General features: G+C 44.5%; 1 protein-coding gene across 2 annotated transcripts in view; it reads left to right on the top strand.

Moving 5' to 3' along the window:
- The window catches only part of TMEM248 (transmembrane protein 248), a 41,310-nt gene extending 30,124 nt beyond the window's left edge, over positions 1-11,186 (top strand). For both annotated transcript variants that reach the window (XM_042971292.1, XM_042971293.1), the window contains exons 3-7: positions 2,847-3,132; positions 4,725-4,875; positions 5,980-6,163; positions 7,535-7,678; positions 8,445-11,186. In XM_042971292.1, coding sequence (XP_042827226.1) covers positions 2,847-3,132; positions 4,725-4,875; positions 5,980-6,163; positions 7,535-7,678; positions 8,445-8,465 — 786 coding nt within the window. In that variant the 3' untranslated portion in view covers positions 8,466-11,186. The remainder of the gene's footprint in view (positions 1-2,846; positions 3,133-4,724; positions 4,876-5,979; positions 6,164-7,534; positions 7,679-8,444) is intronic.
- Positions 11,187-25,400: the final 14,214 nt, after the last annotated feature.

Here is a 25,400-nt window from a genome sequence, read left to right as displayed (position 1 = left end):
AAGAAATAGAATACCTGGGTCTTATTTCCAAATATATTTGTCTTTTTTATTAGGCCGAATTTCAGTTATCTACAAACTTGCTTTCTAGATTTTTATGTTGTGGTCAGTTTAAATACATTATTAGGGTATTGCTCTTTAATCCTTAATCTAGGCATATAATAGTTTGAACACTCATAATACAGATCTTAAAAGGTGTATTTTTGCAAATACAAAGAAAACAATACAAAATTAACAATTCTTAACAGAAGTGAATGATAATGTACCTATTAATAAATATATTTTACATGTTAGAAATAATGCTGAATTAATGATACGGTGAATTTACTGGTGGATAAAGTTTCTTTTAGGACAAATGAGTACCTGTCATCGTAGATTCCCGGAGTTCCTTCTCGTACCCTTTTTCTTCTTGGGTGTGTTCCTAGGTGGGAGTAGGAGCGGGAGTGGGGGTTGAGACTGCAGCGTTGCCTCATTGTGTGTGCCTCGTGACTAAGAGGAGGGTTCTACCCTGTGTAATGGGGATCATGGCCTTTTCTGCTCTCTGGTATTCTAGATCCTAGAATACCTTGACAGGAAGGGCCACCTTCACAAGTGAACTCTTTCACACAGTTTAGGTAACAAGTTTTAGCTATTTCTACCATGAAACCCTTTCAAAGAGTTTCTAACCAAGAAGACACCTACTGGCTGGCTCAGTTTTCCCTCTTTTCTGACTCTGAATCTTTAAAGGTTGTGCAAATAGGCTGTACTCACATTAGGGCTGAAAATGAATATTCTAGTCAGAGCCAGGGCTCCGCAGCATCCTGGCATTACTTTTCTTCAGAGCCCAAGGCCATGTTGAACACTCAGCCAAGCTAAGTGATTAAGAGGTAGCCTGGATAATTAGTCTTTAATAATCAAAATGGAGCCTGACATTGGCTTTGACCAGCTGTTCAAAATGGACTTGAACTCTGCAGGAGAGCAGTGCCAGGATACTGCAGAACTTTGGTTATGATTAACTTAGTGCTTTTCTTTTCAAATGAGGATCTGAGGAATATGGGAGAAGTTTGGGGCTATGAATCAAAAAACTTAATCCAGATTGTGCCTTCAGCTGTGGGACTGGAGAGTCCTTAAAGTTGCTCTGGGCCTCAGTTCCCTCACGTCTGGAGTGTGAAGGGATGGGACTAGAATGTTCATTTTCAGCTCTAATTTTCAGTTCAATTTCAGCTCAGGTCTCCTGAGTTTGTAGGTTTGGGGAGAATGTAATTTTATACATCGAGTTGCAGTCTTACTAAATACCATGCACTGATCCGCTGATGCTGTAAAGGTACTCACTTGACTGCTCAAGGATTGCTCAGATGGCTTTTTATTTAATGCAGCAAGGAAAAGGTTTTTTGAGAGGTAGCCTCATGAAGGGACGAGAGAGAAAGCCTCAAATCCGCCTCCCTGAAGGAGAGTCAGGGATATCAAATAGCATTTAAAAAAATTTTTTTTGATGTTTATTTATTTCTGAGAGAGAGAGCACGAGTGAGGGAGAGGCAGAGAGAGAGAGAGACACAGAATCCAAAGCCGGCTCCAGGCTCGATGTGGGGCTCGAATTCACAAACTGTGAGATCATGACCTGAGCTGAAGTCGGACGCTCAACCAACTGAACCATCCAGGCGCCCCTCAAGTGGCATTTTTAATCAGTGGCTAGTGTTAGAGTAATTGGAAGTGTAACTGGGTTTGTCTTCACATTTGGCAACTTTTTGTAGACTAATGTTGCTGGGACAGAGAAGTTCTGTCGGACAGCCTAGGTTAGTTTGTTGTCACTGTTTCAGCCTGAGTTCATCTTTGCATTTCTGTGAAAATTAAAATAGAACCAGGTGGGTACTTTACTAGGTTGGTTTCAGTTTAATCATGACATAATGAGCTGTATGTGTTTTTAAAATTGCTTATGATTTGAATCATCAGTACAGACCGTAAGAGAAGCCTGATAATATCTTTTCTCTTCCTTTCTGAAATTGTTCTGTTTTAAGGTGGTCATGTTCCAAAGTCCATGACAAGGGGGGGAAGTACCACATGAATATTGGTATTGACTATACTTTTGCATTCTACAGAGAGAAAGCAAGATTATAGAATAGCCCTTTTGAGGAATTACTTTAATGCAGCCGTATTTACTTACTTATTTTTTAAGTTTTATTTATTTAAGTAATCTCTACACCCAACATGGGGCTTGAACTCACAACCCCAAGATCAAGAGTTGCATGCCTTTCCTTCTGACTAAGCCAGCAAGACACCCCACGGCTGCCTAATTTTTAAAAAATAACTAATTGTGGGGCACCTGCTGGCTTAGTTGGTAGAGCGGGTGACTCTTGAGCTTGGGATTGTGAGTTCAAGCCCCACATTGAGTGTAGAGATTACTTAAAAACAAAATCTTAAAAATAATGGATTATTTTTTTGGCTAATTAAATTTGGATGAATGCTTTTAATTTTTAATTTTAATTTTTATTACTTTCATTTAAGCTTTCTTTTCAGGTTTGGTTCTGAAGCTAGATCATTATCTATAAGTATGTGCTATTTTGGTTTGTTTTCTACACAGTTTCTTGAATAAGTTGGTTTAATCTCCTGGTATATTTAGTATCTCATGCCGGTTAAGGATTCATATTTTAGATTGTGAATATGAGAGTGATTTGGAAACCCCACTGTTACACCAACACAAGAGGCTGATGGCTGTATTGTCATTGCTGTTTTAAATGAGTGACTCAGAAGTGTCATTCCCCCGCAGCCCCGTGACACCACACTGGGGGGTCATCAGGTCGTGGCCAGATGGTGTGGTGGCAGCACTTTCCGACTTTCTCACACTTACTTCCCTCTGTTGCATTTTACTGCAGGATTGGAACACGTTTCTGCTGCGGTTTAACGATTTGGACTTGTGTGTATCCGAGAATGAAACGTTAAAGCACCTCACAAATGACACCACGGCTCCGGAGAGCACAATGACCAGCGGGCAGGCCAGAGCGTCCACACAGTCCCCTCAGGCCCTGGAGGATTCAGGCCCAGTTAACATCTCAGTTGCGATCACCCTAACCCTGGACCCGCTGAAGCCCTTTGGAGGGTACTCCCGCAATGTCACCCATCTGTACTCGACCATTTTAGGGCATCAGATTGGACTTTCAGGTGTGTGAGTGTAGCCATTTTCCTTCCAGATTTTCTTAGGCAACAACTCTTCGAAGGCAGAGTATTAGTAGTATGTGGTCTTTACTCATCAGACTATTTTTATTTTTGCATGTCTCCCCTTTTCTTGAGTTTGAACTAAATGAAGTCAAGAAGGAACTATTTCTACTACATCTTCACTTAAAGTGTTTGGTGTGTAGTAGGCGCTCAATAAAAGCAGCCGAGAAGCAACTTTAAGGCCTCGTTCTGGTTTTAATACTTACAAGCGCAAATTTTTATTCAAGTTTTTCATCATGGAGTTTTCAGTACATACTATAAATATTGTTATTAGTCTACAAATATAAATATTGTTATAGTCTACAAATTTTTGAATGCCTACATTAGCTCAGCCCTAGCTGCTGAAAAGAACTAGAAAAAGGCTAAGGTTTTGTCCAATTGGAATTTTAGGATTATGGAAGAGACAAGGATAACATGAGTTAATATCCATCAGGCACTTACAATAGTTCGTGGCACAAAGGAAATGCTATATTAAGTGCGTGTTAAGTAGTATTAAAAATTAACACCTAGGGGCGCCTGGGTGACTCAGTTGAGCATCCAACTCTTGATTTTAGCTCCAGGTAGTGATCTCACGGTTGTGAGATCAAGCCCCAAATTGGGTTTTGCGTTGGGTGTGCAGCCTACTTAACATTCTCTCTCTCTCCTCTCCTGCCCCTCTCCCACTTGCGCACCCTCTCTCAAAAAATAAAAAAACATCTACAGAACAGTGAGCACTGCCCTTTGACCAATAGTGTCCTCTGACCATGACAGACTATTAAGTGATTCAGGAGAGTGTTGAGGAAGCAGCGGAAGCTGGGATAATTAGGAAAGGCTTCATTGCAGAGGCCTGGACCTTAGAAGAAGTATCTTTGGTTCTTTGTTACCAAGAGCCTCTTAAAGTCCTCAGGTAGCTTAAAGTGCCTGGCAGCCTCCCGCTGGTTTTACAGGCGAGAGCTGCTCCCGTGGGACTGAGGTGAGGGTGACTTCTGGGCATCAAGTGGGCCTTCCGCTGTGGTATCAGAAGACCTTCATTTTTGTTTAAGCTTCTTTAGCCCTTACCAGTTCCCTGCCCTTCCTTAAGTCCGTTAGACCTTCTGATCCTCAGTCTGCTCCTACGTGAAAGGGGAACATCAGTACTCCTGTGGTCACGTTCACGGGCTGATGGCACGCTTTACGTGAAAGAACACATACAAAAGCAATTTGAAAATGGTACGAGTGCTGTTCACATGCGAAAATGGTGGTGATCATGGCTCACCCAGCCCCCAGCTTTCCAGCTCAGTCACTGTAGGCCCTTGCCTGACATCTCCAGGCGCTGGCAAACAGCGGCCCCTCTCCATTTGCCAAGCTGTGGCTCTACCAGGTGAGCAGGCCTCAGAGCCTGGCTCAGAACTCTTGTTCCTAAAATCCCACAAAGGCAGGTGTGTTTCTTCTGTGGGCTGATAGGGGATTCCTGGGTGGGTTTGATTCTAGGATTCATTGAAATCCCAGAACATAACAAATATATGAGTGTCTTACCTTTGTTTACCAAACACCCCCCCACCCCGATTTCTTTTTCCTAGGCAGGGAAGCCCACGAGGAGATAAACATTACCTTTACCCTGCCTACAGCCTGGAGTTCGGACGACTGCGCCCTTCACGGTCACTGTGAGCAGGTGGTGTTCACAGCCTGCATGACCCTCACGGCCAACCCCGGCGTGTTCCCCGTCACCGTGTAAGTGGCTTCCTGGGCCCAGTGGTTGCGTGTCACGAGCTCCATGTACCAGAGTATGACTGGGGCACTTTAGCAGCAGACTCTCAGGGTGGCTTCCAGTCAATTACTCTGTAGGACTGTCACAGCCAGACGTGGCTGAAGGATTATTTAAGTTGACTTTGGAATCTTACAGGTAGAACTTCTGCATAGAGGTATTAAAGAGCGAGTGAGTCCTTCCGCAGGTGGTAAAAGCATCTGGTTTTTGTTCCATGTTCTTAGGCTGCCTTTCCCGTTGGTGGAAGCATGTCACAGAAAAGATAAGTAAGAGCTGATCCTGTGACCGGAATGACATAATGAAGCTTCCCGAAACGTGAAGTTTTGGTCTCCGTTATTCAGAAGGAGTTATTTTTTAAATCGAGAGCATAAATGAATCTTATTTTCTGTGAAATAGTTTCTGTTGGTGAAATTTCTGCTTCGAATTTTTTGCGTGGCTATCAGTGTTACCACTTGGTCTTTTAAGGTTTTGGGGGTTTTTTTGCCTCTCCTTTCTCTGTGAAGGATACAATGATATATAGATACATAAAATACATAAGACGTAGCCTAGTTAAAAGAATTCTGTGATGAACCCTTTTTTAAATAAGAATAGTTATCCTGTGATTTATCTATTTGAGACATTTGGAGATTGTAGGACAAGAGCAGGTAAGTTAAACATTTGCTATTGGCTGTGTATAACCAATTATATATAATATAATGGAGTCGTCTGTGCATAAAACTTCCAGTTGTGACTAAGAATTTAGATAATTTGAGAAACCGGGCTTAAAAAGAGCAAGTGTCTCTTTGGCTACGTTGTATGCGAGAGAACCGTGTTGACTGACCTGTGGAGGCAAAGGTCTTAACGACCGGTCTCATGAATGTGACACGCCGATTTCTTATTCTGTTACGTGTTTAATAATTTTTTAGAAATCTGTGAACGAAAAACATCATGTGATTTTCCTTAAATGTATGTCTCTTATCTCTCCTTTCCACGCATGTGGCTGTGCTCAGTATTGTGCCAGGGCTGCGGGGGAGACACGAGGAGCCGTCTCAGGCCACTGAGCACGTGTCTTTGCCACTCTTCCCCTGCAGGCAGCCACCGCACTGTGTTCCTGACACATACAGCAATGCCACGCTCTGGTACAAGATCTTCACGACTGCCAGAGATGCCAACACAAAATACGCTCAAGATTACAATCCTTTCTGGTGTTACAAGGGGGCCATTGGAAAAGTCTATCATGCTTTAAATCCCAAGCTTACAGTTATTGTTCCGGATGTAAGTGAGAAAAGTAGTGTGTGTGTCCCTGCGTCTGAGAACTATTAGTGTAGGCCCTCTTTACCTCGGTGGGCTAGCTTAGTCATGCCATTCTAGATTTCCAGCTGGGTCGGGAGACTAGAGACTTGGGGAAATAGGCCACCTTTTTAGCTAACCAGCCCTGCATTTGTTGCTCACTTTCTGCGCTGCTCGGCTGCGGTTACTCGTTGAGCAGCTGTCGTGTGCCCGACCCATGGGGGTGACGAGAGGTGCTTATACCGTCTGCTCAGTCACACCGCCACTCAGAATATTTGGTTAGCGTCAATTTGAGCAAAATAAGCAAGTTTGGAATTTAGAAAGGTAGAAGTAAATAGGAGGAGCTGAGTCTTTGGCCAGATATGGAGAGCTGGAGAGGATCTTACTTAATAAGGAGGAAGACCAGTGGATCTGGACCAGTGGATGGGAGGCTCATTTAGCCTCCTGCTTAGACTTGAACCTGCTTTTAACAGACTGCACGGATTATTGTAAACGCCCTTACTTTTGTTCTGGTCACTATATGTCAGGTGGGTTTCTTTTCTCTTTGCCTGGTCCTTTTCTCTTACATCTCATTTTATCAAGTTGTAGAAGTTGGTGGGCTGGGGCCCTGCAAGGAGTCACCAATGGAGATCAGGCTGGATGCTGGGCAGAGGCCAGGTTCCAGAAAGACCTTTATGCCTTGCTGAGGGACACTGTAGGGTCTTTGTGAAGCAGTGTGTTAGGAAGGCTGGTCTCCCACCTGATGACGTGTTTATGCGATGGAGCCCAAGGCTTGATGTTTCAAGGCCTGGAGACGTGTGAAGGAAAAGGGAGGGAAGCGTGGCTGGGACGCGGCAGCTGGCAGGCCTGGTGACTGACTGCACGTGGGAGGTCAGAGAGGAGTGAATCAGGGACTTGAAAAGTGGGAGAAAGGCAGAGGAATGAAGCTGCCCAAGGGGAGAAGCCTTCCTGGTGGGGGAGTGACAAGGAATTAGGAACACAGTCTTGGGCTGTCAGCCATGTGACCTGAGGGCAGTCAGAGGACTCAAGAGAAGGGTCTGGATTAAGGCCTCTGGTCTCTGGGAACTTCAGGGGTGGGGGGAAATGGGGACAGGGCATTCTTGAGTTCCTGGGCAGTATAGGAGTACAGAAGCCAGGGCAGGGGGCTGCCTTAGGAAGGAGTGGGTGGTTCCAGGAATACCATCTTTACTTAGACCCAGCTTTAATAGTTTAGAAGAGAAAAAGAGAAACCTTGTTTCAGTTTGAGAATTAAAGTTTAGGCGAGTCAGGAGGTTATGAACCCTGTTTCCCGAAACCCAGCATTAAAATCTTCCAGTAACTCAGTGCAGATGTTTCTGGTTTATTCTCTTCATTTAGGATGACCGTTCATTAATAAATTTGCATCTCATGCACACCAGTTACTTCCTCTTCGTGATGGTGATAACAATGTTTTGCTATGCGGTTATCAAAGGCAGACCCAGCAAATTGCGTCAGAGCAATCCTGACTTTTGTCCTGAGAAGGTGAGCAGTGGGTGGGGTCTGGCCGAGATTTTGCTGGAGATCTCTGCAGACAGGAAGTCCCCACTTAGTCCCCGTTCCATTTATTATGGATGGCACCTTTCCACCAGAGAAATTAGTTACTGTCTTTTTTTTTTTTTTTTTTATGTTTGTTTCTTTTTGAGAGAGAGACACATACAGACTGCAAGCAGGGGAGGGGCAGAGAGAGAGGGAGACACAGGATCTGAAACAGACTCCAGGCTCCAAGCTTTCAGCACAGAGCCCAACATAGGGCTCAAACTCACTAGTTCGATTAGTGAGACTCGTTCCTGTCTTTTTATCAGATGTAGTCTACTCTCAGCCTAAATGATGATTTTGGATTTTCAGTCGTATACCCAAGCCTTAGCTGGCAAAAGGTACTGATTGGGAATTGTTCTCAAAGTCCTACTGGAGAGCAGCCGACCCCGAAGGGCTGTTTCCTCTCGGTTTCTATCGGCTTGAGAAATCCTCTCCTAGAATGCTGATCAGGGTTTGAAAACTGTTAACTCTGTCTCAGCATGGTGGTTTCACTAGATCAGCTACTTCCTGCAACGGACTTTGAGATTTCTCTTCATTCTCTGCCAAGTGACATTGTTTTCTTAGGGATTTAGTAATTCCCCTGCCTGATCCATGCATTCCGTATGGCTCCCTGGTGTTTGGTTGGGGACCCGAACTCAGTAAGAGTACTGGGCGGGGCTGAGTTACCTGGGCTTTACCGTGTGACCGGATTGCTCCTCCTCTTCTTTTCTAGGTGGCTTTGGCTGATGCCTAATCCCACAACTGCCCGTTTTCTAAGAGAGACTGAGAGAACCATAATCATTGCCTGCTGAACCCAGCCTGGGCCTGGACACTCTGTGAATATATTATCTTGCAATGTTGGGTTATTCCAGCCAAAGACATTTCAAGTGCCTGTAACTGATTTGTATATATTTATAAAAATCTATTCCGAAATTGGTCCAATGATGCACGTGCTTCACACTGGGTGCAGCGGGAACCCTTCAGCCTCACCTGTGGACTTGGGATGGTTCTGCGTAGCGCCAGAGAGGAGCGTGATCTTACTGCTGGGGAGCAGACCATGCCGTCTTTGCCAAGGTCACAGGGGCATTTCATTGCTGGTGGGGTTGAGGTTTGCTTTGGTTCTTGTTTCAGCCCGATATGTACAGAACGTTCCAAACAGTCTGCACCTTCGATATGATACTGCATTTCCAAAGCCACCAATCCATTTTGTGGATTTTATGTGTCTGTGGCTTAATAATCATGGTAACAACAATAATACCTTTTTCTCCATTTTGCTTGCAAGGAAACATACCTATCTTTCTTAGTTTTTTTGTTCTGTTTGTTTTTTTTCTTTGAAGAACAAGTAAAATAGTCACATTTTAATACTACTCTAGTTAGGACAGACTTGTGCTTTTATCTTGAGTAAAGAGTTAAATATTTAAAAATCACCTACATGGTAAAGATCTAAGTTTCATTTTCCACATGGATGGTGAGGAACCTGGTCTTGTTTGAGTTGAGTTGGCACAGAATGTGCCACTGTCCTTTTCTTCTCTGTTGTCCCTTCCCTCCTTTATAAAAGTTAAAGCAGTGTCCTCACTCAAAAGAGCTTAAAAATTAAGTAAATGGCTCTAGAGTAGAAATTAGCTGTTCTGTTTTCTGGAGTGCAGCTGGCAGTATAGAAAGAGAGACAGATGATTCAGTCTCATAGTTGTAAAAGAGCTTCTTCTTTGAAGAGGGAGTGGATTTTTTTTCTTCTTTTTACTTTTTGCATATGTTTTTATGCAATGAACATATCTTCAGAAGGAAAATGGCAGCTCGTAGATCAGTAACATGGAAACAATGCCTGTGAAATTTGAGGAAAGGACTTCTGATTTGCCACGTATCAGGAAAACCCAAAGCATTTTTCTTTCCTGTGGCATTTGGATGATCTAAATCTTTTATCCCTTTTTCTTTCTGCTCCATATTTATGTTTTAAAAAATTGTGTTACTTTTTCTAGTCCTTTGTTGTTTCTTGTCTTCTTACGGTTTTTCCTTAATAGCTCTTTGCCTTAATAAGTCCTTGTCATTACTGACTTCTGTGTTCTCCTGAGCAACATTATGTAGCAGAAGGGCAATTAAAACCTTAGACGTGACTCGCAGCACTTTTTCCCCTGAACTTCAGGTCTGTAGTCTGTTCCCAATTAGAATTAGTCCTGCAGTCTGAAATAATTGGCCTAGAACATTTGATCCCAGGCATTCTTGAATGGAAAACAATTGTGGGCTCTTACTGAAGATTATTAAAATAATCACTGTAGTAACTTAATATGTTAATATCCCTTTTTTTTTCCTTTTAGTACATTTCAAGTGTAGTGATCATACTTGTCTATCCAGTTTTTTTTTTTATGAGTTGCTTACATGATGCATGGCTAACCTGGTCCTTTAGTTTTCTCTTTAGAGACTTGGAGACTTTTATGAGACAAGATTGAGAAAGAGCCATTTGGCTTGGCCTTTAGAAACATCAGTATCATTAAGACCAACAGATTTTAGGTTAAGCTGCTACTGAATTGATAAAATCCCCATGAAGTTGAGTTACAGGGATAGATTTAAAACTGGCAGGGTAACATAAAAGGAGAAAGACAGGTGGAAAACGTCAGTTTCACTGGTTTGTTCAGTCCAGCTTGTTGCTAATGTCAATTACACTTGTTTTAATAACAGGGAATGGCTGGAATCTCTAGCCAGGGGAGGAAGGACTCTGTTAGGCATGAGGGAAGGAAGTGCCAAAAATGCCTGGACAGTATGACTTGTCCATGAGGCCAGGACACACACTTAAAAAATCCAGCATTTACTCTAGCAGGTAATTCTCAAAGATCTTCTAGAAACCTAGAGTCAGTCAGGCGTATAAAAAGAAAGCGGGGAAGAGGAGAGGCCATGGGCCTGGGTGAAGAGGTCTAGGAACCGGAGAGACTTTCATGGAATCTCAGGAAGTCCAGAGTCCTGTTAACATCTGGGCACTTGGAGACAAGGCCCAGTCCTCTGCTGCGTCTTGCTGGGGGACCCTCAGGATTAGAAGAGCGTCCCACACAGGGCCCACAGGCCATTCTGAGTGACCCCGCACGGGAGCACTGGCGCGTCCTCAGGCATCTTGGACTGGAGGTCCAATTAAAGGTTAGCAACTTACTATTAAATGGTTGTTTCAGATCATATTGATCTCTTTCCTTTTTCCTTTTGTGCTTTCACTGTATGACTTGAATCAGTTTTGATTCTATTTGTAAGTTTTTCTCGTCACTAGGAGCCTGCCGTTTCGGTTGCATTTTCTTTGGCAGTCTGTAGGGATTCAGTATCCTGGTTTTCCACCCTCCTGCAGGCGCTGTGGGCTTAGAAGGGCCGGCGGACCCATCTCACTTACCTTGCTGCATGATGGTCAGTAGCTGATCTGTTACGGCATTTACTCCCAGATTCATTTTCTGTGTTTGAAATATGTGCATATGTGCTTTACAGAATAAAACATCTGAGTTTATTTGCCGTGTCTCTGTTTTCCTCCCATCTGATGGGTGTTTTCTAAGGGAAGAACATATGTGATCAGTTACTAGGGGTGTTTTGCAACCTGTTTTCTCCACGTGTCGCTCATCGTCAGGATGCGGGGTGGGCCGCGTCTCCTACTAAGCTGGCCTCAGCGAACATACAGGTCTTCTCCCTGAGAGTACAAAACCTCTTTGACGGCCCTGGAAGACCAGCAGGTGCCCACAGACTTAACCCAAATCCTGCCCAGAAGTGAGTAAACTAAGCAATGGAGACCACTGCGGAGCATGTGAGTAGACGTGGGGATGTGAAGACGCCCTTCTCAGTTACATAAGCCCTTCACGTGTACTTGGCCTGAGTCACCGCCAGAAGCAGACGCCAGCCGCTCTGCCTTCTCCTGTCACAGAGCTCCCGCATGTGCCAGACGCCCTGTGCCAGGACGGCGCATCCCCTACAGTTATTTGTGGAGCAGCTTATCAAGGGAGATCGTGTTGGCTAACGTGAATTCTTCTCTTCCCCGATGGGCGGAGGCTCTGTGGACCTCCCCTCCCTTCCCGGCAGGCTCCAGGGTCACAGAGGCCGGTCTCTAGGCACTCTTGGGGCCAGGACCGTGTTGAACAGGATGCCTCAACAGTCCCATTTGTTTCTACCTCTTCGCCTCTCCTGCCTCGTCTCTCTCACAGGCCGCGCTTCGTGCCCCTCACTGCTCTCCCCCTGCACTCTTAGATGGCATGTCCTGCTTCATCACGTGTGAACAAGAGTCCTTGGTCAGTAAGAGCTCCTATCTTCCTTCTGTCCGCTCCGTGTAAAATCTGACCTGTGCTGAGGCCTCGAGTCAAGTTGCTATTTTATTCCCTGGCAGGCACGCTGCACCTGAAGCCACTCAGACTCACAGACCAGCAAAGGAGCGCAGAAAAGATCAGAATGAACGCAAAGACCAGAGGAGCGGTGTGGAGTCCGGTCAAGGTCTTCGTGAACTTGCCCAAACTTCTCTCTTCATCTGAGAGAGCCTTTTTCTTCTTCTTCTTCTTCTTCTTAGCCTCCAAAGACCCCAGACTGGTGCCATGCTAGTTGTTGATACTATGGGTGAACTAGGGTGGTTTGACCACTGTGAGAATAGATGCAAGTGTGTGGACTGTGTCCCAGGGGAAGAGGGGATCGACTTGTTGCATCACTCAGTAACAAATCTTTCTCGGGTTCTCCTAAGTGTCCTCACTGTTCTGGGAGCTGAAGGTGCTGTACAAGACTGGTCTTTTCGGCCCTTCCTTGTAGTTGGGGAGACAGTGCACGAAAAAGTGTAATCTAATGGCAGACAGTGATGAGATCAAGAGGGTTGCAGGGCAGAGGATGATGGCTCTTCGGGGGGCCCCAGATGGCATCTTGGAATAGCTGTGGTTTGCATGCACCCGGGAATGGGAGCAGGGGTTGGGGTGGGGTGGGAGCGTTGGATGCAGAGGGCGGAGCTGCGACCCCGGCGCTCAGGGACCCCGGGCTCATTGCCGCGTGGAGAATGGGGGCCCGTTGGGGATTTGTCCACCTCCCGAGGACAGGGTTCCCCCACGCTGCTGCTACGGTGGCCCCATGGGGCTGGTGTGCCAGAGGCCGTGCAGGGAGATGCCGCACCCCTGGCTGGTCCAGGAACTGAAGTCCGGCGTGGCAGCAATGAGCCCCGGCTCCAATTCCCACATGCCCTGCAGCTTTGGCCAAGTGGCTTAACCTCTCTGTGCCCCAGTTTCCTCATCCGTAAAGTAAGGATGATGGCACTCACTTGAATGCAGTGAGAATTCATCAAATTAATACCAAATGCTTATTTAAAAAAAAAAAGTTTTTAGTGTTTATTCATTTTTTGAGAGAGAGAAGGAGCATGAGTTGGGGGAGGGGCAGAGAGAGAGGGAGACAGAATCTGAAGCAGGTACAGGCTCCGAGCTGTCAGCACAGAGCCAGACCTGGCGCTTGAACGCACGGATCTCTAGATCATGACCTGAGTGAAGTCGGATGCCCAACCGACTGAGCCACCCAGGCGCCCCAATGCCAAGTGCTTAGAACAGTGTCCAGCACTCTGTGAATGTGTGTTCCGACGAAGTGGGGAGGGCGGGTGTGCAAGAGTTGGGCTGGTGGGTCACCTCTGGCTACCTGGGGGTAGAGGAGAACTGGGTTTGGCTTCTCTGGGCCGTGGGGCTGCCTGTGCCCTGGCTTCTCACTTTTCAAGGATGAGAATGGATGCCCGGAAGGAAGTTACGTAATTGAAACAAACATCATGAAGTGATCGTTGCCCCCGCCACGAATGACACACACCAATATTTTTAAATTTTAGTTTCTTCTATTTAATTTAAAAACTGAGCTTGACCACTAAATTGATTACACGGCCAACTAATGGAAAGCAGACTGCAGTTTCAAAACCACCGACCCTGGATAATTTATGAGAGACCTCACAGCTGAGAGATTTCAGGGTCTGAACTCCAGGATTCTAGCTATCAAGAATTCGTTTTGTCATTTTGAGAATGCCTTACAATCTCTCCGCCTCTCAGAATTTGGGAGCCTGACCACTTGAAATCACATTGGCCACACCTTCATTTTAATGATGAAGTAGCCCTTAATCTTTAAGAAAAGTCATAAAAAAGAAGACAGACACACAGAAGGGGCTAGGGAAGATGCTTCGAGTTCAAACCTGTGTGCCTTTCAGACATGATTCCTCTGCCCTTTCATCTCCAGCCTGGCCACTGGATCACATCCTGAATCTGGAAGACTCTCCGTCTTCGGTCCGTGTCCTTCAGCCGAATCTGGCTGTCTACCCTGCACCACATCCATGCCCGTGTGGCTGGTTCACATGCCTCATCCACGTAGAAGCTGGGGAATCCACCCGTCCCTGACACGGGGGTACCTACTCGGCACACGTGATGAACACTGCAGCGGTCTGCCAGCTGGAAGGGCACCCCTCCCCTTCCCTCTTGTCCAGGGCGCCCGTTCCAGGCTCTGCCTGGCTGCTTTCCTGCTCTAGCACCACCTGGGGGGGCCGCTGGTGCTGGGGCAGCTGCAGGCCACCCGTGGACACACTAAAGAGCAGGACCAAAGTCACACTTAAGGCATCAGGGGCCCCTTGGCTTTCCGAGCTAGGGCCCCTTGGCCCCTAGCACATTGAGCTCAACCTGATGAGGCCTAATCTTTTCTTTTTATAGATTTTACTATCCTGAAAAGAGAATATCATTTACCAACATGTAATTAAAAATAAAAAGGGGGCGCCTGGGTGGCGCAGTCAGTGGAGTGTCCAACTTCAGCTCACGTCATGATCTCACGGTTTGTGAGTTCGAGCCCCGCGTCGGGCTCTGGGCTGACAGCTCAGAGCCTGGAACCTGCTTCGGATTCTGTGTCTCCCTCTCTCTCCCTGCTCCTCCCTCGCTTGCGTGCTCTCTCCGTCTCAAAAATAAACATAAAAAAAAATTTTTTTAATAAAAATAAAAAAAATAGAGGACGGGGTGTCTGGGTGGCTCAGTTGGGTGAGCATCTGATTCTTGGCTTTGGCTGAGGTCATGATTTCGTGGTTTTGTGGGTTCAAACCCTGCGTCCGGCTCTGCTGGCAGTGCAGAGCCTGCTTGGGATTCTCTCTCTCTCTCTCTCTCTCTCTCTCTCTTTCTCTCCCTCTCTGCCTCTCCCCTGTTTCTCTCTCTCTCTCTCTCTCTCTTTCTCTGTCTCTCTCGAAATAAATCAACATTAAAAAAATAGAGGACTAACTGAAATATAAATAGAAGGAAAGCAACATGTAATGAACTCAGCTGCATCTTAAGTAAAGGCCTGGGTACAACCTTTTTTTTTTCTTTTTTAAGAAAAAATGTTTAATGCTTATTCTTGAGAGAGAGATAGCAAGTGGGGGAGGGCAGAAGGAGAGGGAGACACAGAATCCGAAGCAGGCTCCAGGCTCCAAGCTGTCTGCACAGAGCCCAACCCAAGGCTCGAACTCACGAACTGCGAGATAATGAAGTCTGATGCTTAACTGACTGGACCACCCACGTGCCCCTGGGCACAACCTTGAAGTGATGACAATGGGATTAGATCCTGTACCCGTGAGAGGATTTCTGTGAGCGGGACAGCCCCGCACAGAGTGACAGGTGAGGCTTGGCTGCCACTCCAACCCCGGCAGGACTGCAGGAGATGGGATTCCTGTTAAGTTTCCCAAAACAACAAGGTACACTCTTCCCTCCGTTTACTTGGGATCCTAGAAAGTATAGTGCATGTCTAAAAAATATTTGTGCAAAATAGGTTCCAGTCTCAAATGATACACATTTTTCGTCTCTACCCGAAGGATGGGTAAGACCCTGGAAGCTTTGTGAAATGTGACAGGTCTTTGCGCTGTCCTGCGGGGAGCCTCCACATGCAAGGAGAGGTCCCCTATTATTGTGATAACCCAAAATCTCTCCTAAACAAAGTTCCCCTAGGGCTGGCATTGCCCTGTTGAAAACCAGGGTCCCGGCATATTCACCCCATGCATTCTGCCCTAGACTGAAAGTTCCCTCGATGCCTCAGCTTTTGGCTTCCTACCAACCCTGGACGCTTACAATGGCTCTCATTCCCCGGCCCCTAGGGTCAAGGTCTACCAGCCTGTGATCTAGGGCTCTTCTCAGTTTGCCTGACTGTGGCCCACACTTCAAGATGAGGCCATGAGCTGGAGAGGTACTTCCCTGTCCTTAGTCCGCCAGGAGGAAGGGAGGTTGGTCCAAGGGGACAGTCCTGTGATCTGCAAAGATGTCCATCTGGCACTCGTGAAAGCCAGGGTCCCACTCAAGCAGGCATTGGGACTGGGGAACAAGTGATGTACTTCCTGTCTCCATCCCTCTTCCTGTGTTCACCAGCCCCTCCCTCCCACCGCATACCTACTCCCAGTGCACAGAATGCCAGGAGAGCAAGAAAAGAGAATAACTGATCTTTACCCACATTCCGGTATGTACATTTTTGCCATTCTCAGATACAAAAATGATAGCCTGTAGCTCTAAGCTGTAAGAAATTTACCCATAAAGTTGCTGGAGCGCAACAGAAACATGCTGTATATTGGATGGGGTGGGTGGGGGGAGGGTTGGGTGGTTCATGGGGTAGAAGTAATATGAGCAGGAAACAGGTCAGGAATACACAGTGGAAAACCAAGAGTTTGGCTAGAAATGCACCGTCCCTGGAGAGTGGGATATGCAACTTTTAGTGAAAATGATGTTACAGATTTTGCCCTGGGTTGGACACTGAAAAAATGAGATGTCAAAAGCCTAAGCTAGGCAGGCAGACCAAAGAAAATCTTTGAGGTGGTCTGCCCAGAATTTGCAAGTATTGGCAACAGATGGATGAAGCAAGATGCGTGTGTGTGTGTGTGTGTGTGGTTTTTAGATGGGGTCCCTTCAGAGTACATCTTTGTGTGTCTTAAGCCCCAACACTAAGCCTGCAACACGCATGCCTTATTTAGAGCAAATGATCGTGCTTTTCCCTCTGGTGGCCAGTTCTAGTGTCAGCAGTTACTGGTGACCAGGTCATGGACAGATGGTAGCATGTAAGGAGGCAGGAGAACACGGTGGTTAGGAGGTTGGGTTTCGGATTTAGTGCCTAATTAGGATTGTCTGGGTTCCGATTCTGGCACTAACACTTTACTCTTGGAGAGCCTCGGGCAAATTTCACTTATACTCGCTGCCTCCATTTCCTCATCTGTAAAGAGAATGCTTACTAATAGTGTTTCCTTCCTAGGGTTCTTGAGAGAATTCAGTGAATTGAAGTATGTGGAGGCCGTAGGTGATGAATGTGAGCCGTAACTGGGGAGGTCTGGAGTCCGCCTGCTTACCTTATACTCTGTCCATGCAGGAAATATGGTGGGGTTGCAGGACAGCTCTCGGGGGTCAGTTGGTGCAGACAGGACCAGAGCTGAGCCCGTAAGCCCTGCCTACTGTCCTCTTCACACCCTTCCTACTTTGGTCCCCGGAAATGTTAAAGGTTAATGATCCAGTTCCACAGAGCTCTTTTGTCCAGATCCCACTATGTGACACGAGGTTTCTCATGACCTCTCTGATTGGAGATGTGGAGGGCTGGGAGGTCGCCCATCTGTCGTCTTGAGTCCCACTGATAAAGCGGGTACTTTGGGTTGGGGCAAAGGAGTGATACCAGCCTGCAAGGTGCAGTCTGCTGATGATGTATTGAGTTCTGGTCCTGCAAGTTCGGCCCCAAAACCTCTTGACGCCAGACAGGAATCCCGGGTGGAGAGTGTCTGGGACTTGGCAGCCCTGTGGCAGAGACCCCAGCTAGCACAGTGGCATACGTACTACCATGGGATCCCAATGCAGAAGTACCCTAGAGACCAGGGGGACTTTATCTCTCACTTCTAGTGGCAGTGAATTTTATTGCACACATTGGATATGAATTTTCTCAGAATATTATGTACGTGCGTGACTATATTACTAAATTCTCTACCTAGTAAAATACACATAAAAATAGAAACACAAAATACAGCAGTTTAAAAATGCCTTGACAATGTGATGACATCATAGTGTCCATTAGCTAATATCTCAAGCCACCTAAGGGGCTTAGGGTGAGATTCATCCCTCGGAATTTGTCAATCTGTATTTCAAACTGTGCTCATTAACTTGGCATTATTTTCTGGATGACTTCTTGTCAGATCTGATGAAAGCATCATTATATTGAGCTCCTAATGGAACTTGGGACGACCTCCCAGTAGTAGGAGGAGGAATTGCCTCCACCATTATCTGTCATTTGCCTGCACTTGAGTGTTATTCTCAATCAGTAATTTATTTGAAGGAGTCTTTTTAACCCATTTGTCCGTGTTGTGGGTGTTAGTTTTAAACCAGTTAACAAGTCGTGACTCCCCTTGATAGTGTCCATATACATTGCAGCAGCTCTTGATAAGCTGCGAGTGGATGAAGTGTGAGGGTGCTTCCCTCAGGGCAACTGTGTGAGGAACGTACACCTCGCGTAGGAGTCTCGACCCCACACGTTGACCCATGCCCATCCAACTGACCATCCAAGGGAGGGTGATGATGTCGGTTTGTATACTTAATCTGAGTGGCGCCTAATTTCAATCTAAAAGTTTGTACACCCTTATGAATTGACTGGTGCCGTCCCATTGTCTGAGCTTGTGTACCCCACTCTGGAGATTACTGCCCTGGACTGTGTCGGGACCTGTCAGCAGGCAAACCTAATTCTGAGCCTTCTCTCACCGGTAGAGGGAGATCTGCATGTGAATGGAGAGCTTCACTTAAGGAGGCTGATTCACCCACAGGAGCTGGAGCTGGGAGGGTAGAAGAGTCTGGATCCCAGCTGGATTTCAAGGTGGTCCGGGGCTAAAAGGTTCAGTCATGGCTGAGTGTCTCCGGCAAAGTGTTAGGCAACTATAAAACAGGACAAAATTGACAAAACCAACCGTTCCAGGGCTCTGGAAGTTGACCAAAGGCAAGTAGCCAAAAAATTGAGAAGCATCTATTTATGGAAAAACTGAACTTTTGGAAAGAACTGTGGGAGTCTTGCCTGGAGCTGTTTCCATTTCCTTCCCCATCCCCAGCTTGTCGCGCTACCAGGGTGAAGATGCCTTTGAATACTGGCGGTTTCACTGTTGGATTTGATTTGGAGGGGAGGGAGAAAAACCCCATGCTCACTGGCATTGTCAGTAAAAGTAGGAAACTCCGTAGGAAATGAAAGGTGAAAAGCCACAGCTTTGGTAGCCTGAGGCTGCAGGCCTACTTGGGGCAGGTGGCAGACCAGTGGGCTATCTAGAAATTTGCCAGGGAAATCCCAGAAAAGAGAGAACCAGAGAGGGCTGATCAAGCTTTCCATTACATCCCTGATGGAATGGGAGGTTGTGTTCATACACAGGGGAGACCCCAAGAAGGTTCAAGATCTGTGGTAGAAAGTAAAAGCTGGGAGAGACTTGAAAACAGACTGAATTTTGAATAGGCCCCCCACCTGTCCCCAAGTCCATTGGCCAAGGGTGAAAGCCTCACTGGTGTTTGAACAGAGCCTATCATTACCTGACCACTCACTAGACAGACCCAGAGACAATGTATAGGCAGATTTTATTTTACAAAAAATGAAAATATAAATTAAAAAACTGAGCCAAGACATTATGGGTTGTGTGCCACGAGGCAGAGAGATTCCAAAGATTGAGTCTAGGCATTTACTAAAAACAAAATAACATTCAGGGGGAAAAAAAAATCGGATGTGATATGTTATCTAAAACATCCAGTGTTCAAAAAAAAATGGAAAGCAAAATGAAAAATACAGTAACGTTTACAATTATTTAAATATGCTTAGGTATGAATCTAACAAAGCATATATAAAGCTGATGAAAGAAATTAAAACCAAATAAATGGAGAGGCATACCGTGCTCATGACAGAAAGACTCAAAGAGTCAAGATGTCAATGCTTGCCAAACTGATTTAAAGATTTAATGCAATTCCTACCAAAATGCCAGCAAGGATTTGTTTGATAGACATAGGCTTATTCTAAAATGTATAAGGAAAGGCATAGGCCCTCGAATGTCTAGAATAATCTTAGATTAAAGGGGTAGAATCACTGTACCCAATATGAACGCTTACTAGACAGCTATGGAAATGAAGATAGCATAGTACTGATGACAGGACCGACACAGAGATCAGAAGCAGAATAGACAGCCTAGAAATAGACCCACACAAGTAGGTCCATTGGATTTTTTTAAACAAAGGTGCAAAAACCAATTTAGCAAAGGAAGGATAGTACTTTTACTGGTGCCATAGCTATTGAACATTCATAGAAAAAAAATGAACCTTGACTCTAAGTCCCACATGTTATGCAAAAATTAATTCAAAATGGATCATGAACTTAAATGTAAAATATAAAGCTATACAACTTTAGAAAAAAAAACATATGAGAAAATCAGGATCTAGGACTAGGCAAAAACTCCTTAGACATGACCCCACAAACAAAATCCATAAAAGGAAAATTTGACCAATTGGACCTCATCGATGTAAAACTCTTGGTGAAAGACACTGTTAAAAGGATGAAAAGACAAGCTAGAGACTTGGAGAAAATATTTGCAAATGACATATCCAACAAAGAACTACTATCAAGAATATATAAAGAACTCATAAAACTCAACAGTAAACAAACAAACAAACAAAAAACAGCAATTCAACTAGAAAATGAGCAAAAGACATGAACAGACATTTTGCTGAAGAGATTTCAAATAAACACATAGAAAAATGGTTAATATCTTAAGCCATGAGAGAAATGCAAATTAAAACCACAACAAGATACCACTGTACACTTATCAGAATTGTGAATGAATGAATGAATGAATGAATTAAATAGTGATAACATCAAATGCTGGTAAGAGCAAAGAGAAACTGAATTACTCATACATTGCTGGTGGGAATGTAAAATTGTACACCTACTCTGGAAAACTGTGGAATTTCTTTGTTTTTTTTTCCAAGTTTATTTATTTTGAGAGAGAGAGTGAGCTGGGGAGAGCAGAGAGAGAGAGAGAGAGGGAGAGAGAGTCTCAAGCAGGCTCCACGCTAACAGCACAGAGCCCAATGTGGAGCCCAAACTCAGGAACTGTGAAATCATGACCTGAGCCGAAATCAAGAACTGGCTGTTTAACAGACTGAGCCACCCAGGTGTCCCACTTGGGGAATTCTTATGAAGTCAAGCATGCAACTACCATACAACCCAGAAATTGTCCTTTGGGCATTTATCCCAGAGAAATGAAAATATAGGTTTACACAAAATCCTGTACATGAATGCTCACAGCAGCTTTATTCCTAATAACCCTAAACTAGAAATGACCTTGGATGTTCTTCAATGGGTAAATGATTAAATAATCTGTGTGTCTTACTCTGTGCTGCTATAGCAAATCACCATAGACTGGGTGGCCTATAAACAACAGAAATTTATTTCTTACAGTTCTGAAGACTGAGAGGTCCAAGGTCCAGTCTCCAGTACATTTGATGTCTGGGGAGGGTCTCCTTCCAATTTCATGGACAGTAATCTTCTGTGTCCTCACATAGCAGGAGGGACAAATCTCTCTTTTATAAGGGCGCTAATCCCATTCTTGAGGGTTCTGCCCTCATGACCAAATCACTTCCCCAAAACCCCACTGTTAAATACCATCATATTGGGGATTGGGTTTCAACATGAATTTTGAGGCAACACAAAAATCCAGTCTATGGCACTGTGGTATATTCATATGATGAAACACTACTCAGTAATAAAAAAGAATGAACTACTAATACATGCAACATTTGAGATAAATCTCAAAGGCATGATGCTAAGTAAAAGAAGCCAGGCTTAAAGGCTCACAGGCTATATACCTGCTCTGTTGAAATGACAATTATAGAATTGGAGGACGTTTCTTAATAGTTTCCAGGAATTAAGGATGGAGGGTGGGATGGGTGTGGATATGGCTATAAAAGAACAGAAGGCATCCTTGTGATGGAAGTATTCTGGATTTTCACTACAATGCCAATATCCTGGTGGTGATATTATACTATAGTTCTACAAGATACTGCCACTGAGGAAAACTGGACAAAGGGCTCGTGACATCTCTCTGTATTATTTCTTAAATCCACATGTGAGTCTACAAGTATTTGAACTAAAAATATCAATTTTTTAAAAATCTGAGCAAAGACATCAGGCTCCTTCACACTATGGAGGGAGATACATTCCACAGGTTAACTTCAGACACGTCACTAAAAACAAAACAATAGCAGCAGGAATCCAATCGGAATCCCAAGTTGCACAATATATTATCCAAAATGTCCAGTTTTCAACAAAAAAGTGTGAAGTGTGTATGCAAACACAATAAAACCCATATCTGGTGAAAAAGCAGCCAATAGAACCTGTCTCTAAGTGGACCCAGATGTTGGATTTAGCAGACAAAGACTTCAAAGCAGGTATTATAAATACACTCAAAGAATTAAAGGAAAATATAATTGAGGCAAAATATAATTACAACTAAAAAACAGGCAGTCTCAACAAAAACAATGAAAAATATAACAAAGAACCAATCGGAAATTCTCAACTTGAAAGCTGCAATAACTTAGATGAAATATTTACTAGATGATCTTAACAGTAGATTTGAGATGGCAGAAGAATCAGTGAACTTGAACACAGATTATAAAAATGACTCAATCCTGAACACTAGAGAGAATTTAAAAAAAATGAAGAAAAATGAACAGAGCCTCAAGACCTAGGGACAACATCAACCATGCCAACATAGAGAAATGGCAGTCACAGCAGAAGAAAAGAGAAAGAAAAGGACAGGAAAAATATTTGAAGAAATAATGGCCAAAAACTTTCAAATTTGATAAATATCATTAATTTACAGATCCAAAAATCTTAACAAATCCATGTTAGAACAAAGAGATCCCTACCTACATACATCATGGTTGAACTTGAAAGACAAAGAGCAGGGGTGCCTGGGTGGCTGAGTTGGTTAAGCCTCTGACTTTGGCTTAGGTCATCATCTCTCAGTTTGTGAGTTGGGCCCGTGTTGGGCTCTGTGCTGACAGCTCAGAGCCTGGATTGCTTCAGACTCTGTGTTCCCTCTTTCTCTGCCCCTCCCCTGCTCGTACTCTCTCTCTCAAAAATTAATAAACATGAAACAAAATTTTTAAAAAGAAAGACAAATAGCAAATCTTGAAAGCAGCAAGAAAAAAAATGACGGGGAAACAACAATGCAATTAACAACTGACTTCTCAACAGCAGGGAGGAAGATGGTGGGCGGCATATTCAAAGTGCTGAAAGAAAACCGGCCAGCCAAGACTTCTGTATGCAGAAAGATTATCTTTCAAACATGAGGTTGAAAGAAAGACAAAGCCTGAGAGAATTCATTGCTAGCAGATTTGCATTATAAGAAATACGAAAAGCTGGGGTGCCTAGATGGCTCAGTGGGTTGATAAATATCAAGATGAAATATCAAGATACATATCAGGGTGAAAGTCCTGTATCCTGGGACCCCTCTGCAGTCTCAGGGAAACCAGAAAGTTGGTTACCATACGCACAGGGGAATTTTCAGGGTGATGGCACTGTTCTATACGTCACTGAGGTAGTTTATACATGACTCCATGCATTTTGTCAAAACCCATACACAACGAGCCTTGCTGCATGCAAATTTTTAAAAAAATCGGCCAAGATGTCATGAGATCCCAGAATGGAATGCAGATTATGACAAACTACCCTGTGTTACGTATGACAGCACCTCAATGAAGGGGGTGGAGAGGAAAGGAACTGATCTAAGTCATTTTGGAAAAGGATTCTTTGATTGGATACTATAAGACTGAAGACAAAAAAGTACTGTAGGTAAACATTGTACTCTAGGGTAAATTTGTTCTTCATGGAGTACAGTTTGGCGATTCTGAAATGACTTTATTTATATATTTTTGAGAGAGAGAGGGTGCGAGTGAGGGGCAGAGAGAGAGAGAGAGAGAATCCCAGGAGGGGCAGAGAGAGAGTGAGAGAGAGAAGCAGGGCTCATCCTAAGTGGGGTTCATGGTCACCCAAAGCGGGACTTGAGCTCACCCAGTATGGGACTCAAACGTGAGATAGTGACCTGAGTCAAAGTCAGATCCTTAACAACTGAGCCGCCACCGAGGCGCCCTCTGAAACTACTTTATATATGTACTAGGACTGAACAAATAAGTAATAGATTGTAGATAACGGGAACCAGGTTGCAAATAAGCAAGGGGAAAGGCTACAATAAACCCTGGGCTGGGTTAGAGGTGGAGTCAGTATGGACTCATGTTTACTTTGACACATAAAGATAGGTACAGAAAGAATTACAGATGTGTATATACACATGGGTTAGAAAACGTACATTTATTTCCAAACTCTGTCCGCAGAGAAGGCCTTGAAGTAGACACGCTCTGGTAGCAATAAGCATAACCAGTACCCAGATCTCGGTTCTTTTTTTTTTTTTTTTTTGTGACTGTTTATTTATTTTTGAGAGAGAGAGGGAGCGTGAGCAAGGGAAGGAGAGAGAGAGAGAGAGGAGACACAGAGGATCCAAAGCAGGCTCTACACTGACAGCAGCTAGCCTGATGTGGGGCTCGAATTCACAAACCGCGAGGTCATGAGCTGAGCTGGAGTTGGACACTTAACCGACTGAGCCACCCAGACACCCATAGATCTTAGTTTCTAAATAACCATTCCCCAGTAAAATAAACCAGGGCTCCTTGGGAAAGTGGCTGATTCTAGTGATCCCTGAGTCCATACTGATGTAAAGACATGGTTGAAATGAAAAAAAGATTTAAAAAATTAAAAAATAAATGGTTGAAATGAATAATGGGGGAAAAGCGACAAATCTTCATGTAGAAGAATTCCAAATAATATGTGTAGATGCCCCCTGCCCCCTTCTGGTAGGTGGAGCTTAATAAGGTGGAGCGTGAGGGGCACATGGGTGGCTCAGTCGGTTAAATGTCTGACTTCAGCTCAGGTCATGATCTCACGGTTCATGGGTTCAAGCCCCGAGTCGGGCTCTGTGCTGACAGCTCAGAGCCTGGAGCCTGCTTTGGATCCTGTCTCTCTCTCTCTCTCTCTCTCTCTCTCTCTGTCCCTCCCCCGCTTGTGCTCTGTCTCTCAAAAATAAATAAATGTTAAAAAAAATAATTAAAAAATAAGGTGGAACATGAATGTGGTTTGGGCTGAGTGATCCACTTCCAAAGAACACAGAAAAAGAAAAACAACAATTTAAAGTGGAGAAATCTGGGGGCATCTGGGTGGCTCAGTTGGTTAAGCATCTGACTTCAGCTCAGGTCATGACCTCACGGTCCGTGAGTTTGAGCCCCATGTCAGGCTCTGTACTGACAGCTCAGAACCTGGAACCTGCTTCAGATTCTGTGTCTCCCTCTCTTTCTGACCCTCCCCCATTCATGCTCTGTCTCTCTGTCTCAAAAATAAATAAACATTAAAGTGGAGAAATCTGGTAGATGCAATCTTAACCAAGTCATTAAGGTTAATCTCACCATTAATGTTATGTTGATATCGTGAGCCCCTAAAATGATGCATTGAGAAGGATATTTCACCTTGTGGATTCTTCCCCCAAACCTATAACCTATTCTAATCATGAGAAAACATCAGAAAAACCCAAATTGATGGGCATGCTGCAGAATACTTGGCCACTATTCTTCAAAATGGTCAAGGTCATAAAAATATGGAAAGACAGAAACTGTCGCAGATTGGTAGAGACTAAGGGGATGTGAAG

The sequence above is a fragment of the Panthera tigris genome, chromosome E3, assembly GCF_018350195.1.
Source record: "Panthera tigris isolate Pti1 chromosome E3, P.tigris_Pti1_mat1.1, whole genome shotgun sequence".
NCBI classification, from domain to species: domain Eukaryota; kingdom Metazoa; phylum Chordata; class Mammalia; order Carnivora; family Felidae; genus Panthera; species Panthera tigris.
Note: the sequence above shows the minus strand (reverse complement) of the source record. Positions and strands in the feature narration are given on the sequence as shown.